The sequence below is a fragment of the Scaptodrosophila lebanonensis genome, unplaced genomic scaffold (genome assembly GCF_003285725.1).
Source record: "Scaptodrosophila lebanonensis strain 11010-0011.00,11010-0021.00 unplaced genomic scaffold, SlebRS2 tig00000001-arrow-pilon, whole genome shotgun sequence".
Classification (NCBI taxonomy): domain Eukaryota; kingdom Metazoa; phylum Arthropoda; class Insecta; order Diptera; family Drosophilidae; genus Scaptodrosophila; species Scaptodrosophila lebanonensis.
The window spans coordinates 19,479,866-19,500,397 of NW_022060529.1; the positions used below are offsets into that span (position 1 = coordinate 19,479,866).

The 20,532-nt window shown below is 36.5% G+C and overlaps 2 protein-coding genes across 2 annotated transcripts; both read right to left on the reverse strand.

Moving 5' to 3' along the window:
* Nucleotides 1-1,046: 1,046 nt before the first annotated feature.
* On the reverse strand, nt 1,047-1,442 carry LOC115634572 (SCO-spondin). Its single transcript, XM_030532396.1, has 2 exons — nt 1,349-1,442; nt 1,047-1,290 (listed from the first exon to the last, which is right to left on the reverse strand). Exons 1-2 carry the CDS (start codon nt 1,440-1,442, stop codon nt 1,097-1,099), a joined length of 288 nt encoding a protein of 95 aa, XP_030388256.1. The 3' UTR covers nt 1,047-1,096.
* Nucleotides 1,443-1,614: 172 nt separating this feature from the next.
* Nucleotides 1,615-18,791, reverse strand: LOC115630714 (polypeptide N-acetylgalactosaminyltransferase 1-like). The gene is made up of 5 exons (XM_030527402.1): nt 17,826-18,791; nt 16,235-16,347; nt 15,931-16,188; nt 14,889-15,511; nt 1,615-1,622 (listed from the first exon to the last, which is right to left on the reverse strand). Exons 1-5 carry the CDS (start codon nt 18,789-18,791, stop codon nt 1,615-1,617), a joined length of 1,968 nt encoding a protein of 655 aa, XP_030383262.1.
* Between the last annotated feature and the right edge of the window lie 1,741 nt (nt 18,792-20,532).

Here is a 20,532-nt window from a genome sequence, read left to right on the forward strand (position 1 = left end):
CGTTTTGCTGACTCTCACTCTCTCTTTCTCTTCAAGTCGCTCACTACACGCACGAATATCGTTTACGATAAGTGTATGTATAGCTGTTTTTGTTGCTCTGTTATGCTCTTGTTATTGTGGGCAGTTGCCGTTACAACGCCAACATTTTCTTTCAGTTTCATTCATAACTCTATCTTACAGTTGCTGTTAACGTACAATGTTAGATAACAGCCGCTGTTAGCGCACATACTCGTATCAATTTTGTCAAATGTGTGTGTTTTTTTTCCAAATCGAAATAGATGATTATGATCTTCTCGTCACCTCGTCGAGTCTTCCGTGTGCTGTCTTTTTAATTCACTTTAACGACAGCTTCCTTGTAGCTTCGTAGCTTCGTATTCATGAAATCGGCCGAAATTTCGTGCATCTACAATGACAATCAAGTTAATTATGCATTGTTGTTGCATGCACTGCATTGACTCTGCTGATGGTAACTAGACGAGCGTGCTGCAGACTTATTTGCAATTTGCTGCAAACTTAATATTATAATCAGCAATAGATGCAGGTGTGAAACTTTGACTTTGGCTTGTTGAAATTCAATTATACTTTGTTGTTGTTTGCAGTCGGCTAAAACTGACATTGGGTGCACCAAAGGCAAAAAGTAAAAGCCACTGCTCCGACAGAAACAAGACGATGAGGCTGACACAGACACAGACAACCGCACGCACTCATGCAAATGAAAATGCAGAGTCTGCCTTTGGCATTTTCCCCACAACCACTTAATCGGTAGTTCACCCCAAAAGATCTGTTCGGGCGCTGGCCAGCTAGCTGACTGGATAGCTGTATGTCAGCCAGTCTGTCTGTCTGTCTGTCTGTCTATCGGGCTGGTTTTGGCTGTCAGTCACATGTGAAATGTGGTCTTGAAAATTACATTTGTTTGGTAGCAAAACATGGTAGCGGCAATGTGGTAGCAACGCTCTGTTAGCCAGTGTAAATATCAATGTTAATTGTCTATTGTTTGGCTAAAACGTTGTGAGGGATTGGTCCGGAGAAATGCAAACCACTAGCGATTGTTTCTACCTTCTTTACTATGTGTACTATATGTGTACATACATATTTTTTACAGTATCCAACGTTTGCATTCGGCTCGTGGTATGCACATTCCCTCCGGAGACAAGCGCCTCACAAAGCCCTCCTTACAAGCACATCCTCGCTTGCACTTCTGGGGATAGCAGCGACGAGGGTACAGTGCGTCCACACACAGCTTGGGGCAGGAGGGTATGCAATCAACTTTGACGTCGTTCCGTACACAGACTACAAGTAGTATAACAAATAGCCAATAAAATCATCGATGAACATCGTTGCAGCTTACCATACAACATGGAGTGGACGTGGGCTTCGATGTGCGCTATCAGAGTTAGGAGCGTTGTCAGGAATACTAGAAAGTAACTTTTCACTGGCTTCATTTTGAAAAGCTGTCTTTTTACCTCTCTATCTGTATTTTCAGTCGTCTGGCCATCGCGCATATTTGCATAATTGATAACAAATTCGCTACGTTTCGCTTGGCGTGACGAAAGCATCCGCTTAGTTAAATGCATCTGCTAACACGTTCAAAAAAATAAATAGTTTATTTTATCTCTAAAGTACTAAAATGTAAATTAATATGTTAATAGTCGTATTTAATATAACTTTAAGCTATTACATTTTTAAATGTATAATTAAATTAAAATATAAATACTTGTAAATAATCCAGGCACAAAATAAAGATGCAACACGCTGTGAGGGCGCTTTCCAGCAATTCTTCTACGATATTCTAATCTCATTTTTTAAAGTCACAAGTATATATATTTTTGTTTGTTAACTTTGTAAAGATGACTATATAATTGTGCTTAATGTCTAGATAGTTATATTATTAATAATAGGCCAGCACAAAATTCTTATTCGTATACCATAACTTTTATTCTGTGGTGTCTAGACGAAGAGACTAATCCCATATACTGTTGAGCTCGTATAGAAAAATTTGTGAAATAGAACAAATTGTACATTTTTAATTCAATAACGACTTCCCCGCCGAGCTGCCAATTTTTAGGCTTTTTTAATCGCATCTGTCTTTCCTTCGTTCTGCCTAGGCTGTGTCGTCAATAAGCATTTTGGATCGTAAGTATTAAAGATTTTGAAATAAAGCTCTAAAGGAGAACTTTTATTTGTTTCAAATCAGAGAAAATAAAAAAAACACAACTGCAAATTACTTCTAAGTAAAACATATAATGATATCTATATAAGTAGATGTTTAGCAAGTTTCTTTTATTTGAATTTGGTATTTTTGTATAAAATGAAACAAAAAACATTTAAACGTTTATTTTGTAAATTTATTGAGGGGCAAAATTACCCATTCATTCTGAAGAGTCCATTAATGAATCATTTGATTAAACAGAAATCTATAGAAATTACAAAAAATAATTAAGGGTAAGTCTCAAAAATATATAAACTTAAGTAAATTGTTTTCGATTCAAAATATCTCGTATTTGGCCATTTAATAGTTGATAAAAATTGATCACCATGCTGTGCCATTAAAAAGCATGCATTGGGGGTCATGTAGGTGCATAAGCCTGTCGACTAATTAATTTTCATGTCGCATTTGGTTTGAACAATATTGAAATAAATAGCCACTCATATTCGAATTTAACATTAAAAATTACTTTATTGGGCGTGTCGACAACTATATTTGCGGCATTTAAATGGCGCTTTGCTTTTAATTTCGACCAACCTGTAAAAAAAACTACCGAAAATTAAAATACCTTCACTTTCGGTTTCAGTGAGCTTGCCAAATAAAAGATCTCTATCGGAACAAAGTCGAAACAGAAACAGAAATAGAAATAAATACGCGAATTTGTTACTTTATTTTAGCGGCCAAACACCTCCGCCCAAACGTGGCATGGGAAAAACAAAAGACGCTTTACTTTACAAATTTATTGGCCCGATCTAAGCGAGGGGTCGCTTTTATTTTTTGTGGTCGACTTCGATTCGACTGTGACGGCGGAACACCCAAAAGCAGAAAAACAAAAAAACCCTAAAAAAAAAATCTCAAACTTTGGCCATAAAGCTGAAAATGAATCACGATTTTATGCAAAGCTTAATGCTCTTATTTTTTTTGTTGATTTGTGCTGCATCCGCCCACCCGCTGAGCCCGTTGCAGCCACAAGACTGCTTCAAGTTTGCCAAATTAGCCACATTTAGCTAGACGTGATTTTTATTTGCAAATTATGACAATATTTTGGCCCAGACTGCTGGTGCGCTGGTGCCCTCTGCAGTTGTGGGTTACTGGCACAGCCAATGCACGTTGTCTCGAGAGTCTTGGACTAGTCTTGGGACTAGTCGTGCGGTGGGACGGAGCGGCGTGACATCGGGAGGCGGCAGACGCCTCAGGCGAGCACGAGTTCACTGTCATGAGTCTCTCCGGTCTGCGGCTTTCCACTGCAGTTGCCCTGCGTTCAGCCTCTGCACAGAAGTTGGCCAAGTTGTCAGCTTCAATTGCATAATGTTGGGCAAATGGGACAAGACCATTGTCTATTGAAACGTTTGCTTAATTGCCCAGGCGGATGGACAGCAATAGCGCTGATAGAGCCGTCAAGCAGGAGGATATTCCCATTACGATTTGTCATAAAGCAATTTAATATTAAAATAGAACTCAAACATAGCCACCACACCCGTTCCACGGCGTCAAGGTCGTTCAAACACTGCCGCCAACCATCGCCATGTGGCAGCTACGATATGAGTGCGAGTATGTCGCATATTTGAACGATCAGTAACTATGCTATACTACAAGTATGTCCGCCGCCGTTTCCAAATTGATTTTTAATTGCCAAAGCTGTGCTTTCAGTTTTGTGAGGTCGCCGCTGGCGATTGTTGGCAAATATTCAAAAATTAAAAAAAGATCTCATTGCAAAACATGGAAGTCATGGAAGTATAGCCGCAGAACCAATACTTGAATCAATTATTCAAAGTGGGGCGATCCGCTACCGTTCTTGTGACTTGTTCGCACAGAAAACGCAAAAGAATAATTTGGAGAGGAAGACTGCAATATTCGAAAGGAAAATCAACTCTAATTGCACATTTGATATTTATGCTATTCCCATGAGCTTTTGTAATCTAAGACTGAGACGATTAAAGAGCATTAAATTGCTTGTCACTTACATTGAGGCTTCTAATATTTATTAGACCTACAGATTACATACAGGTTTCCATATATCAATATTGTTCTTATACCTTCTTTTCAATCACAGACTTTCCCCATTTTATTGAAGCTATTCTCAAATATTGATATATATATATATATATATATGGGGTCAACATCGCCTCAGCGTTCCTATATGTTATATTTAATTAAAACTTAATTATATGTTGTATTTTTTATTTTTGATGATAAATGTACGTTTTGTTCGCTTAATGGCCAGTGTCTTATTAAAATTGTTATTCATCTGCAATATCGGTTCATTTGTTGGTTTAATAGACTACTGTTCTAATCTAAGTGCATATGATAATTGTTAAATTATTAAGTTTAGCACGCATCTCTATAATCGTGCGTTTCACAATAAACAATTAAGATAAACAATTGAGATTAACGAACAAATTATGAAAACCGGCAAATCGGTGAGAAGCCCACAAAACGTGTCATACTCGTAGTATTTAAATAAGTTGTTGTTGCGCTTCCTACGCACTTCTCTGCTCTAAAACATAATGAGACGTGACCCAAATCGGTTAGAGCAGCGAAGACAGACAAATCTCTAAATTATCGCATTTGGCTGGCAAGTTTATTTTGATTGCATTGCTTTTCTGTGCATTTGAAATTGTTTTTCTTTTTTGGTTTTTTGTTTTCTGAAATTTACAAAGAGGTCTTAAATTGTTGGTTGCGGTTGCCCAAAATGGAATCAAAACCAAACCGACGATAAATGCATGCTTTAATGCACTTGTAATTAAACGCCGTGATTACGAAATACTCGTAAATCTATGGATATTCTTCCGCATCGAGACCATTACACATGGACCATTTCAAATCCAAATTCAAATTAAAATCATCAAGTTCCAATGACTGCTAAGTGTGATTGATGCCGCACGAAGGCGAACCTTTTACGATTTGCATTTCTATTCCGTAGGCGCTTTTAAAAGCGATGTGTGTGTGTTTTCTTTTTTATTTAGCCAAAGATTATGACATAAAGCTGTACAATCAACCACAGACGTTGCTGCACTTTCTTTGGCTTGTCGGCTCCAGTCAAATGCAACGGCAATTGCAAATGCAACAACAAGCAGGCGGTGCAGGTGATCGTTAGACATCCGCGTGAAAACGCCAAATGTAAAATTGCCGACGACAATGCGTCTTAGACAAGTTTAGAGCCCGCATTGGCAGCCAACGGTAGCCGACTGGAAAGTCAAGCGATGTTGCTGCTGCATCCACCCACCCACACACTCCAAAATTAAGAGGCTCTCCAATCTGCCACCGCTCCATGCAAATTGCTGCAAGACTTGGCAAAGCGTTGAAAAATTGCTTGTATCAGCCATTGTACACACATATGTATATACTCGCAATAGAAACTGCTCTACAAATCGTTTTAGCGTCAAACACTTGCCCTAACACCTTGCCTTTACCCTCACTTCATCACCCTCTGTCGGTCTCTCTGAGGTGGGGGGAAGGTGCAAGGTCGCCAGAAAGTCCAAAAGGCCTCTACACTCGCAACAGGTGCTACGCTCCACATTTGCCACACTTTTAATTAGTTTTGAGCAATGAACTGAACAATACGGATATGCCATAGAGTAGAAGAGAAAAAGGCAAAAGGAATGTCTGTGTAGTGTGTGTGGATGATTGATTTTTGACCCGCACCATTGAAAGTTAAATTCGCACATAAGTGAATTGATTTCGACGAGGTTTTGGAAAAGCAAGCACCGAGCAGCAAGCAACAAACACCGATCAGCGAGAGACGAGAGACCAAAAAACTAACAAAGCCCAGGCTAACAATCCAAAAGAGATAGTATTTATTTGTACTTTTTAATGATATGACAACAACAACACAACACTCAAAGTGATAGGCGAAATTTTCACCATTGCCACTAAAACTAAATCGCTGTGAAGGTGAAGAGCTGGCGTAATACTTAAGAGCCTACTGTTTGCTAAAATAGTCATGGCATTCAACTAAAAATTTCACTAAAAACTGTGCCCCCACACGCGAGAAAGGTAAAAAAAAGGTGTCCATTGAAGAACCATATTTTGCCACGGCGTTGATCCAGATGCCTGCCGGTCCACTGCGATGATCATTTGTAGATATTTGTTTATCCAAATATTTTAGAAGCAATCTCAGGAATCAATAGAAGCTTGCCAAATAAGTCTCAAGTCTTAACAAAACGATTTAGCCAGATATAGGACTCGTATTCTAAGTAGTGCGGGGCAATCGAAACCAGCAATAATCTCTTCTTTGCGTAATCTTAAACAAATTAGAGAAAATTGTTCATCCATCCGATAATTGTACAAGTATGAGTATTAATTCAGCATTACATCAAACATCAATTTTATTTTTCACAGCAATTCAAACATCAAAATAATTACTTAAGTGTGTATTTTTCTTTTTTATGCACGCCCTGTATTTTTTTTTAACTCAATGGGAAAGTTGTATATATTTGCATTTATATTATTAGACTTGACTGTACTTAAATACAAATCTAGAAACGCAAAAGTTACCCACTTATACAATTTCTAAGTAGACCCATATAATTCTTCTCTCATATTTCATTTTATTAAAATTCAAAATGAAAAGTTTTATTAAATTAATTCCTTTTGTATATAGTTCGGAAGGTAGATTTTTTTCCAGAAGAGCTTAAGAATAAGTATTAATGTAATTTTGTAGCTATTCTATTTATGCAAAAAAGAAAACATAAGCGGACACTTTAAATCTGCAAAATAATATGAAGCGTACATGCCAACTACTCATATTCTTAAACGTTCTGCTTTCTATGAAAATGCAATTGAATTTTCTTTCAAATTTAATCTACGATTATTCATAAAAATCATAATGTGTCAAGGACCATTACAATATAATTTAATATATCTAAGAAACAAGAACATTTTTTTATACGAAATGGAAACAAACATGTATATTTTAAGTTTCCTATGTCTTATAATATTCAAAGTTTCATTAGAATTGGACCATAATACTTATCATATAGCTGGAATAGGAACGAAGGCTTTGGACAAAAACATTTTTGATTTTAAAGATAGATTAAGCCAATTTGGGCTTAAGAGTACAGTTTATCAAACCTTGTAAAATGCGGCTATATAAAAAAGCTGTAACAGAATTGTAAAGCTATAGGTATATGGCTTTCATTAGTCGGGTTGTCACGACTTTATCGCGTTGTTCCTTCCCCCTCAGATCATGTTGTAATTATAGTGCCTGTGAGTAAGAATACAAAAATTTGCACTAACTAATTTTGATAAGGTACCTCTGGCATTTCCGAAACGTAACCACCTTTTGATTGATCTTTAAGTCTCAAACACCCACATGACGAGACTTGCAATTCAAAAACATCAAACAACATTTTGCCGCCTCTAAAGTCTCTCTCCATGTGTTGACAACTCTCTGATTGTTGCATATTTATTTGCCGTAGGCTGCTGCACGCTGTTATTCAGAAGTTGCTGTAGTTGTTGTTGTTGCTGTTATAGCTGAGGCTGCCACTACCAATAACTCTGTATAATGTCAATTAGCACAGCTATAAATCAATGCCTGGCTTATAAAGTCATTAAATTCTGCCACACAACAACAAACGACTGAGGTATCTAAAAATGAATGCATTTTCTCTAGTTTTATTTGCATTTTATCTGAAGATATTTGTAGCGACAAATCTTTGTTTAATCTATTTATTGTAACCGGATAAAGAAGCGGAACTTAAGTAAAGGGAATGTAATCTGTCAGTATGAGTGGGGGAAACATATGCGATTTAGTTGTTATATTCAATTTTATTTTTCAACATAACCTCAATTTTTAATTTTGTTAGCTCAAAACTATTGTTTTACCTGTTCTTTGGTGTACGTTCTCTTCTGTTGGTGAATAAGTTACTCTGTAGATATTGGAGATTATGGTCTATTACATTTTATATCTGTTAGCAATTTCTAAAGTAATTTTGTAAGCAACTTTTACTTGAGTGCCTATAACACGTATAGCTTTCAACCGATTTTAGGAAAATGTCGCTACATCTCTTTCTAAAATAAATCAAAGTTGGCAAAATATTCCAAAGTCGCTAATCATTAAACATTTTTTCTATAAGCACCTTAAAAACGGCCCCGCGTGATTTAAAAAAGTTTCAGAATTCATATTGGAAGTCATCAGATAATTTGTGTAGATTTATTTTTCAACATAACCTCAATTTTTAATTTTGTTAGCTCTAAACTATTGTTTCACCTCTTCTTTGGTGTACGTTCTCTTCTGTTGGTGAATAAGTTACTCTGTAGATATTGGAGATTATGGTCTATTACATTTTATATCTGTTAGCAATTTCTAAAGTAATTTTGTAAGCAACTTTTACTTGAGTGCCTATAACACGTATAGCTTTCAACCGATTTTAGGAAAATGTCGCTACATCTCTTTCTAAATTAAATCAAAGTTGGCAAAATATTCCAAAGTAGCTAATCATTAAATATTTTTTCTATAAGCACCTTCAAAACGGCCCCGCGTGATTTAAATAAGTTTCAGAGTTCATATTGGAAGTCATCAGATAATTTGTTTAAATTTGTAGACAAGTATTATTAACCAACGACTCACCTTTTTGTCTGGCATTACTAAGGACATGACAGCTACTGCAATTTCCTTCCAAACTTATTGGCATTGTCCAGAAGGAGGCCGAGGCATATTAGCAAATTCAGCCAAGCCTTTGGGCGGATGTAATTTATGCGCACAAATGCAGGAGACCGTGGGAGGACGGTACTCCAAAGCGGACTCCAAAACGGCCAAAACTTGGCTCGAGTGCGTCAAGATTATTAACCAATTTCTGGTTGTCTGTTTTTGAAGATACTATGCTGTGCTCGTTTAAGCGATCAAATGCAGCAGTTGTCCAATAATTTATAATTGCCAAGAAAGTGAAGGGTCGAACAAATGCGGTTTTACTTCGCCTCTAATTTGCTTAAAGCACGTATGACACAATTAAAAGATTCGAGTGGCAATAATTGCAATTTGTATCAAATGACTACCGCATCCATGGATGGCATTAGTTAGTCATTAAAACGGATTAGCCTGTCGCCAAATTGCAAATGCATAAATTCATCAAGAAAAAGAAAGAAACAGACTCACTTTCTTTGCTTACCAAAGGCGTGCCCACGTCAGAGCAACCTGTTATCGAATGCAGCCAATTTGAACATAATATATAGACTAAAATTAAATTTTTATTACAGCGCTGGCTGGCATATTAAAGTTGCTGCTGTTGTTGGTTTTTCGTATGATTTTTTGTTTAGATTACGCTAACAACTTTTTGCACTCAAACTCAGCAGCAGCAGCCTCTGAACCGGCATCGGCATCGGCATCAGCAGCACCACCAGCACCACCACCAGCACCTTTCACAAATCTGCCTCTTGTGTTATGTCTTATGTACTACGAGTATGTACGCAGAGTCAATCAAAAATTGACTGGTCCGGTTGAATTTCCTGCAGCGACTAGCCCGCAAGTCAAAACACACGCATAAGCGTAATACTTTAGTCGGGAATCCTGTCAGTGCTGGGGCCTAGCTGCTTACCTTGTCAATGCACCACATGCGTGAATTACTAATCGTCGGCACCTACATACATATTTATGTTATGTAGTATGTATGTATGTGGGCGGCGTATCGTGTTAATTGAAATCGATTGCGCCACAATAAGCAGAGCGATTTGCGAAACAGCAACAAGTTTATTAGTGGACAGCAATTTTCGCCTTTGGCCTGAGCCCCTGTCCGGCCCATGGAGAATGGAGCCTTTTGTCGTAATACCTCAAAATTTTGCATCTGCACAAATATTGTAAATTTGTTGGTCGCAGTCTACCAGCTAGCCAGCTGTTTGCCGACCGCTTAGGTTGTCGCTCTAACTCTGTCGCTTTGTCTGCTGTTTGTTCCTGGCCACTCGAGATTTATGATCCCCGGCAACAATATACATGGCGGCAGTTGCTTACAAGTATAATGCCATGCGGCACGTTTTGTGCCCAACGCTCGCTCTTATGGGGTTAACAATGCTAGCTTTGTTGCCAAGGCAACTTAATTCCGGTTTTAATTCATTTCAGACGCTGTGCAGTTGCGCATTTTATAACAATCTAATTTTTATATGATTCGCGAATTGGCAACACAAAAGAAAAACTTTTGACCCGAAATCATCGACGGTGTCAGCATGGGGGACACATAGCGAGCGGGCACTTCTTACGTCAACCCCAAGTGTTTGGACTAAGAATAGCTTCATGACTATAGTCTATTAAGAGTTAGAGGAAAATTATTTCTTGTCCGGTCTGGTCTGCATGGAAACGAGAAATTAACCCAATTATAAAAGGCAAACAACCATGTTGTGGAGGAACACAATACCAAGGACAGTTCTTCGATTGGCCAGCGACGCGAGATTTATGAGCAGAAGTCTGCTTGAGTGGGATGAAAATAAAGATTCAGATCCCGGCTTAAGCCACGAAAAAGCAATTGTGTCCGAACCGACAATCTAATGCTGATGTGATATATATTGGGGACAACAAACACAAGATTTGTTATCAAATGTATCATGTATAGAACGCACTTAACTTTTTTTACAATTATAGAGGTGTGAAGATTGAAGTTAATTTGAAATCAAAAAGTACCACTCCAAGAATAAATACACGTTGCAATGGTTCATAGGCAATCGTATGACAATCCTCTGGAAACTCGAAAAGTAATCGGTTTGAATAGAGTTTCATAAAATTATATTCTGCAGCTTAAGTTAATATACAAGTAACTACTCCTTAAGACTGAATAAATGATTAACTTTTCTAAATATCTGACTATAAAGATATAAACCCGCATACTGTTATGGGAAAATGTAGGTCCACTAAATGGCCTTCAATATTATTGTACTTTTTCTTGTAATTGAGGGTAGTTTTAAGTATTTTCCTTCACAATACTACAAAGGACAGTTAAAACTTCGTTCAATAATACTTGTATATAAGTATTTAAAAGAAAATTTGCCTTTTATCTTAAATAACTCATTAAACGCGGATTGCTTTAACAAAATTTTACGATCTATATGAACCATTATACGTTAATCAAGAGTTTATGTAGTTAATTTTAAATATATTTTAAATGTCCCTTAGTGGACAGTTCTTTTATCCGTACACTCTCCTCCGCGGACACTTTTTCTAAAACATTCGATCGGCTTATAAATACTTTATAAGTATCCCCTTGGGCGCACGTAAATTGGCCAACCGTGAGTGGCCGGCCAAGAGAGTTTTCACTGTATATGTATTATATATACACCTAATTCTGTTTTTACACGGTTGTGATTTAACATGGTTTGAAAATTAAAAATTTTATATATTTTATTATTTTTATTATTTTCAAAATAACATATGATCAATGTGTTTTTTACACGACCTTTTCTTGAACCAATCTACCGTGTAAAAACAGAATTAGGTTTACTTATATATATTGGTTTTCCTTTAAGTTTCCATCATTGGCGACCAAGATGAAGAAGGTTTGTGTATCCACCAGATTCAACGTCACGTCAACCTCTGGTGCTCTATTAAAATTGTATATGAAAGCGATCTCATAACCTATATGATATTTTAATATTTGTTTGCTTACTTAGTAATTCCATTTAATCATTCAATGCTAATTTCTTTATGTGCATTCATTTGTACACCTTAACTTAGAAACTTCCCATGGATGGCTGCCATTGCGAATTGGCGTCTTCAATGGTCGACAGGTGTGGCAGCCGCACTCCAGGTGAAATTTCATACTTTAATTACATACGCAATGGCTTGAACCAATTGGAAGTAAGTGGTAAAAAGTCCAAGCCGGGCAAAGTGCAAAAAAGCGAAAAGCAAACTACAAGTATCAGCTGGTCAGAAATGGCACAGCAAGCATAGTTAAGTGTGTGAGTCTCAGTATTTGTAGAAATGGGCGTAGAGCTGTACAAACTTTTTTTTCACAGCGGAATTAGTTTCGTTTTCGTTCGAAACCAGATCAGGCCAGGCAGTCAAACCGCCGAAACGCTCAATGAATCACCACCACCCAACAACAAATTTAAAGGAAAAAATAAAACATACAAAAAAATTGGTGCACCTTTCACCTCAGCGTGAGTTATGGGCGCAAAAGTAAACGCATATGAATGTTTTATGTATAATGCTAAATGCTAAACCACCAGTCTGACTGCTGAGGAATTAGATCGTGCTGACGATTTTGTAATTAAAATCTTGCCTTATGACTTTCAATTTTTCACAATTTCCAAAAAGAAGGTTAAACCATGCAAGATTTGTTATGAAAAGTACAAAACTTTTCTACATTAGAGTATTTAGTGATTAAGAAACAGAGTGCCAGACCAATTTCTTGCATAAAACTAATAATAATTAGGCTCCTCTTATATGACCTGTAACCGAAGGGTGAAAGAGTATACTAGATAGTCTACCAATGTGCCAAATGTGTGGAACGTTAAAGAGAGCGTTAAAAACAGTGAGAATCCTATCAAGGGCAGAGCAAGCTTATTACAACCCATATTGAATATAGCCTCATTATTTTATATAGCTGCCATAGAATCCATTGGCGCAAAAATCACTCTTATCGGATCACTTCACACTTTTATTTATATAGAATACATCGATGTTGTTATTAATCGAGCCACAGTATAAGAACATGTATTATTACGTATTGCAATTGGAGTATCCTACACTCCAAAGTCACGTTGTTGTGATGTTAATATTCTGCTTGTTTTAGAATAATTATTGCCTTCGGTTTCCTCAAACATACATTGTAAATTGTTTTTAGTCTTGGGATGACTCTCTGCAGTTGGGTTTTTTGTATTCTTTTTTATTATTTAGTTATTCTTAGCATTTTGAACTTAAATTTGGCAATTACATCCTCCTAGTCTTTATGTGTCCTCATGCTAAGTTTCGTCATGAAGTATGGTTTCATATAATTATTTTAAAAATAATATACATATATATTTTTTTATATTTTAAAAATTGTCTGAGCTCTCCGCATTGAATAGATATATTTATTTTATCCAAAATATATACATGTGTATATAATTGTTATAAAATTTGGCTTATGATGTTGCAGAATATGGAATACAATTTTAATTTAAGCTCTAGCAAAGTTATTGATTTTAGTGTATGGCTTCGCATTTTTTTTTCTATTGGATTGAATATTTGAAAAGTAGTTCCTAGTTGTGAAGTTAAATAATTTTAAAAATCGGCCAGCACTTTCAGCGTGAAATGTACGCAAATTGTCGTTTACTTTTGAATGTATGCCGAACAATCCATATACGGCCCACACACACACTCGTAACCCAATTTCAGTGTACAATTTATTGATTGATATGAAAAGTGTTACAGTTTGCGAAACCTAATTAAAGCCTACTAAACACGAAAGCAACTTGATTGACAACACCTGACCGCGACAACAGGTCTGGCTAATGGAAACTGTGCAAAAACCGTATACACCCGAGCGTCAAAGACGATGAGGCAATCACTGGGGCAAATAAACTAAAAGGCAACATACATACAGATACAAGTATAGCCTGCAGAGGCAAATTGAGCACGACAACTAATTAAACGCTGCAAGCAATTACGAGTACGACTCTATATAGTGTATTCCTGTTATGAATTTATAATGCGTGCTCGCATGGGTAGAGAGCTGGTCCCGCTGGTCCCACTGGACAGCCTGATGGCCGATCAACCAACTGCCGAGACACGAGTGCACAAAATGAAAGCAACTTGTTTTGAAATAAGTGTCTACTTTGATTTATTTAAGGTAGAAATAATTGTCCAACAACCACTGGAGAAATGTACAAAAAGTTGAATATATAGCTTAATATATCATTTCAAATGATTCCAGGCACATTCAAAAGCCAAAATAGACATTGATAATGGCCTTATGACACCACTCTAGAAATAATGTACACATAATAAAAGGCAATACCCTTTTATTTTTATTTATATTTAAATAAACTAATAAACGAGTTTTTTATTTGGGCATATTTTTAAAATTTTAAATATTGACGTAAAAGAAAATGCAAGTACAGTCAAAATTTGGATATTCTTTTGATTAAATAATAAGAATAAACTTGTAACTTAGTTACAAACATTTATTTCTTATTCTTTTCACCTTTGCTCTTCTATTGGTTTTTGGTGCAAAACTATTTAGAATTCTAATTTATTTTCGATTTAGCTTAATACGAGATCTCACACGCAACAATAAATGCAACTAACTACTTACAACCGTAACCAATTTCATTTTAAATAACACTTTCTATATACAAGCACTTTAAATTAATGAAGTGAAGAAATAAAGTAGTTAACAATTATTTATATTTATTTAAAATTGTAAAGATTTTGCAAAAGTACTCCGAGTCCTGATATCTGACTATTTAAGTGATTAGACATTGAAATAGAAAGATTTTTAACGAATAATTTTGTAGATCGATTATAAATTCTTTATTTTAGATTTTTTCATTAGTCTTTTTTATCTGTTTTGTTTAGTTTCTTTTGCTTTTCTTTTTTCTTCATTATTTTTTTTATCTGTTTTGTTTAGTTTCTTTTGCTTTTCTTTTTTCTCTTCATTCTTTTTTTATCTGTTTTGTTAAGTTGCTTTTGCTTTTCTTTTTTTTTTCTTCATTCTTTTTTTATCTGTTTTGTTAAGTTGCTTTTGCTTTTCTTTTTGTTCTTCATTCTTTTTCTTACTGTTTTCTTTTATTTGCTTTTGAGACTTAGTTGTGATGGTAACATTAGCTTTCACGGATTCCGGAGCTAAGATCTTTTGTTGATTTTTGTCCTTGGACCAGGTTTTGCGATGGCGCTTCTTCTTCCGTTTCGTTTGTGTTTTCAATCCGGTTTTGGCAGTCAATTTAATCATCTGTTTTGACTTAATCGATGTCCTACTTCGGGACCGAGATTTGACGATCATTTTCGGTGCACTGATGATCCAGTACTGGGTTCTGCTGCTCTTATTACACGGCATCAGGGCAGGCACTGTCGCTGAGATTTTCCGCTGTTTGATTTGGTCGAGGCACATGGTACGATGATTCACCTGCATGCTGATGGAGGAACCTCTCATAGTCCAAGTTCTTAGATATTTTTTGGCTATATCATCACAGGGAACGAGCTCCACCAGTTTCGGATCGGCGGACTGCTGGTTGACAACCAGACAGTTGAATTCCGTTCGTAACTGACTTGAGTTGGAGAAGAAGAATATCTGGGTGGGATCGAATTTTCTTTTGCATTTTGCAATCTGTATGCTGCTGTTCGTTGACGGGTTTTCCATGAATTTATCAGTAAGGCACTGTTTATTAGCTCCAGATTTTAACCTGAAAAGACAGTTTCTTCATTAAAGAACACTTACAAGTATGTGTATCTTATGGTTTTGAAAAGCATTTTTAAAAATATATGTTCTTTTTGAAGAAGATTTTGCCACTTTAGAGAGATGATTGTAAATATTAAAATCAGGAAGAAATTTAGGAAATACTTCAATATTTGAAATATCTTATCATTATTTTAAGAAAATAGATTTCTGAAATTTGTTTTCAAGAAAAGTAATATTCTTAAAAGAGAGGCAAGTAGAGAAACAATAGAAGAAGACTTGGTTATATAGCATTTCTATGTACATAGCTATGGCACAGACGAAGATAACTTCAATGTTAGTTTTTAAATTCCATTTCCTTTATTAAATGCGATTTTGGAGTCATATTTTTCTGAAAGTAGTAAACAAAAAACTATGAGTACTGACCTGCCAATTGGTTCCTGAAAACGTTTTGGCAAATATTTATCGGGGTAAACACGCTTTAGGTACCAGTTGAAGCTCTTGCAATTTAAAAAGTCTTGAATGGTGTGACGTCTGGCCTTCACTTCTCTGAACATATCAGGGTTCAGTTTCGGGTAGTATTTGAAGAATATATTTTGATATTTTTCCCACCAGCTGACGGCTACATTTCCGCGATCTTCCTCACTGAACTTGGGTAAATACTTATACCTATCGAAATCAAATCTGTGAATAAAACTAGATGGGTAACGTTTGAAGGATCTTAACAAACCTGTGGTCTAGGACTACGCGACCTACGCGGGAGCAGGGCAACACCTCGATTTGGCCTCCACAAAGCCAAATGCTGAATGACATGTCCAGGGTGTCTCCCCCCGAGCTCACGACCTGGATGTGGGAAACAGGAATTAAATTAATTAATTTCCAATTTGTAACAAAGCTTTCTTTTCTTTAGAAAATTTTAAAATTTAAAGAGATTGAACAAATTCGAGCCTTCTTATTTTTGGGACGAAATCTTCCTTTGGATTATGAAATGAAATTTCTGAAAATATGTGCATTTCGTCCTGAAGCTATTGTTCGGTTTTTTTTTCTATTGATTACACAGGACGACACACATTATGGTGCGGAAGATTTTAGACCTGATTCTAAGTATGTCTTGTGAGGTGATTCAAAGAACCAGTCATATTTTTTATATTCGCTCGATTTTATATTTATTTATTTTGGTATTATTCATTAAGAAACTGTTTTGAGTAATGTTGAGTGAAATTTTCTTAGGCCATCACTCATAAGTCCACAGCAATAATCAGCCATCATGTGAATTTCCCATCTGCCTTTTCTCCATTGATTTTATATCTTGATGGAAGCATTCTCCTTGTTCTTCACTAAGATCTCCTAAATTATATTGAAATTGATCTATATGATTATGGAGGTGGTGCACGTATTGCAGCCAAAATTCTTAAGTTAAGAAGCATTTGCTCGACTAGCTCTATATAGTTGTTATCAGCCTTATACTTTCCAAGGAAGTTTTGTACAACCTCTACAAAAAATATCCACGCCAGTTGATCTTTTTTAGTCATGGAGCTTCAAAATTTTTTGAACTTTTAATTAATTGACGTATTTGAGGCTCATCAAAAATTCCTGCTTTTAATTTCTCAATACTTAACCCAGGAAATGTTTTTGGATTTGATATTTCCCCACAGTATTTAACATCGTTATATTCTTTAGAAATTTCTTATTGATCCTCCATAGATTCCTAGACTGAATGATGAAAACTTGGTATTGGAATAGTGTCTGAATGGAGAATAGGTCTTATAGCTTAAGAAATATTGGGATACTTCCCTTACTTTTTGCTGTTGTTGTTTCCCACTACATTCGTTGTACAAAAATAACAAAATGGATTTTTTTTTCCATTGCCGCAATGTTCAATGCATATTTTCGAAACGCTATGAGGCACCCACATTTTATCTTGGTTGCGAATTTCAATACCAAAGTAAGCAAAATACAGGGAATTACAGTGTTGGTAATAGATTTTAGCTGATCTTTCAATATGTGTTCACCACAAATATAACAAAACTTATCAGGATCGTTGGTACAACATCTAAACTTGCTGCCATAATAAAGTAATAAGATAAATTTCATAGGAGCTATTTCAAAATGGACTGTTTTCAAAGAGAACCGCCAAAGAGTTAAAATGGGAGCAGTAGGTGAGCCAGAGCTGTCAGCTGACATTGACTAACGACAATATAGTACATACTAACTATCCCACCGACTACAGATACAAACACAACTGAGCCAAAAAAAAATTGTTTTTGTAGGCCTGTGTTATATAGTAAATGTATATAAATGAGGTATGCTTAGTTACTGACCGATTCATCAAAGTAGGACCATTGTTGAAACTGAATACGTGCGATGGCGTAGACACTGCCCGGCGGAATTGTAGGGCTGCTGATGGGGCATGTGGAGAGCGATTGCGTGCAGTTGAGTTTTATTTGCTGACGGCGCTTCTTAGACAGTGGGAGCCAGAGGAAGTCGCCTTTCCAGTTGAATCCGCCGATGGTGTTAATCCTTTTCTTGTATGAAAAGTCCGTGGCATTGATTTGGTCGAGTGTCGGCATTACTACGCTAGTTGGACTCTCTTGGATGCGGCTTAGCAGTGGCTCCAACCATCCTGCATTGGGCTCACAGTAGGCATCCATGAATATTAAGATCTCACCATTCGCCCTCTGGGAGCCTCTCAGACGTGATTGCGCCATACCCAGCCTCTTCCTATTGCGCTCGATCTGCACGATATTACTGAATCGAGTCCGCACATAATACTCCAGTTGTTCCCGCGACTGCGTTAGGGAGCTGGCATCGTCGATCAGGATGATGTCCCGAAGCAAAGCCTTGCTGCTACGCTTTACTACGCTATGCACCGTCCGCAGGATCATCGATAGGGGCACATTGTGGAAAACAATGATTACGCTCGCTGTGACCGGTTTCTTCTTCAGATTGTAACGCTGTTTCTTGCACTTCCCACTGCGAGCATCGGGCAATTTTCGAATATAGAAGAGTGTGTTACTGAGCTCAACATTGAAGCCGAAGGTGCGTAAATTCTCGTCATTATCCATTAAGTGAGAGATCTTGATCTTGGAATGTGACGAGCTCTGTTTGCTGAGATCTGCTCGTACCCTCTGCTCTAGAATCGAGCCCATATTCACTGGAACCTTTGGCTCATAGTCCTTTAGAATTGGGCGAGGTTTCTCAATTGGAAACTGCAGGAAGCAATATAATACCAATAGGCATACGAAAATCAGCGTTTGGAGTATGGCATTTCTGTGTATACGTTTCATGCTGTTAATGCCTTTCAACTAATGTGTCTCTACAAAACTTTGCGGCTTAACAAAATTAGCATTCGACACACTGCTGCTAGATTTGCAACAGTAATTAGGCGTGGTTGAAGGCCGGCGCCCAAGTCTTGCGATTCAAATTCGCGATATGCTGTGGCTGTCCAAAAAACTATAAATGCAGGAGTGCCCCAATTTGCCGAGCGAAGTGTGTTACCAGAACTTATGTAGGCTTCCAGTGTCCAGTGACTCCCTCTATGTTTCCTTATCTATTCGAGTAGCTTGGTGAATTCCCCAGCGAATTTTATAGCTATGTAATCCATATGTCGTTCAGTTTGTTACGTTTTTGTTCCAGTTCGTTACAATGGCGGCTTGATTTCGATTTCTTAACGCATTTCAATTCGAGCTTGCAGCACTCTTTGCTATGGGCTTTGGTTGATTGATTGACTGCGTTATGGGACTGTGAACCGCTAAGGTCGACCGAGGTAGCCCCCAATTGTGCAAGCTTACGAAGTACGCTTTCAGGGTATCGTACCATTTTCCCGGTCAACGTTTTTCTTTTGTCCGGTAAAACCATTTTGAACTCGTTGTGAACATATAATACTTGCAATTTTTAGCCTCAAATACTTTCGCGAATTAATCTTAAAACGTTTCTGAACTAGCACAAAAAAATATTCAATATTGGTTTTTGCTCATTTTTTTTATAATAAAAATAATTAGAAAATATTGCTTAATTTTAAAACCGAAATTTTAGGCGCATCTGAAACTACTGAGTATTAAAGTGGTTATTAATCATTTTTGAACTTGTTCTGAATCGGGTATGAGCCGGTAGTTTTTTAATTTTATATCCCATTAAAACTTGGCAAGCATAATTCAAAAACCTTCTTAGACATGGCCTTGAACTTGTTTCGAATATAGTTTATGTGAGTGCAACCGTTTCCAAATCTATTTAGTATTATGCATACATTCACAGATGACATTTAATTGTCAATTAAGTAACACGCTGGCAATAGTTGCAAATAATATCCAATTAAAAATAAATTAAAAATTGAATTAAAACGGAAAAAGGAAGCGTTTTATAGAAATAGTACATATATTCTTGATAACTGCTTTTACACAAAATATGGTTTCATTAGTGTCGCCACAAAGGTTTTTGTCTCGTCAAGATGTTTATTTATGGATTTGTAGAAATATTTCATTTGATTTAAAAAGTGAAAATAAAATACTTAACGTGAAAAATAGGAATAAGTGAACTGGTTTCGCTACGTGACGAACATATTTCATACACATCATATATATGTAGTATATTGTATAATCTTGTGAACAATGCTATAATGAAGTACTTCAGTGCACATTTTCCCATTAACTGTTTACCGCAAAATAGATATAAGAACCTTGCTTTCGACACCACGTTTTGATCTCGTCAAAATGGATTGTTTATATACTTCGTATACACTTTAAGCCTAAGACTTATAAGCACATATTATTTATTGAATGCACACAATATTTTGTAAAGCTTACAAAAATTAAATTGGACATTGGGTATAATGTAGTCGTATTGGTTGATTTGCGGCAATTTGTAAAAACTGTTTGTTAACAGCGGCTCTAACAACAACAACAACAATAACAGTACAAAAAACTCCCAGTCATCAAGTGGTTGGGGCGTTTTGTTTTCAGCGCACATTTTTTTTTTTTTTTGGCTCGTTTCGAAAGGATTACTATTGCCCGCTCAAGTGACCTTAAACTG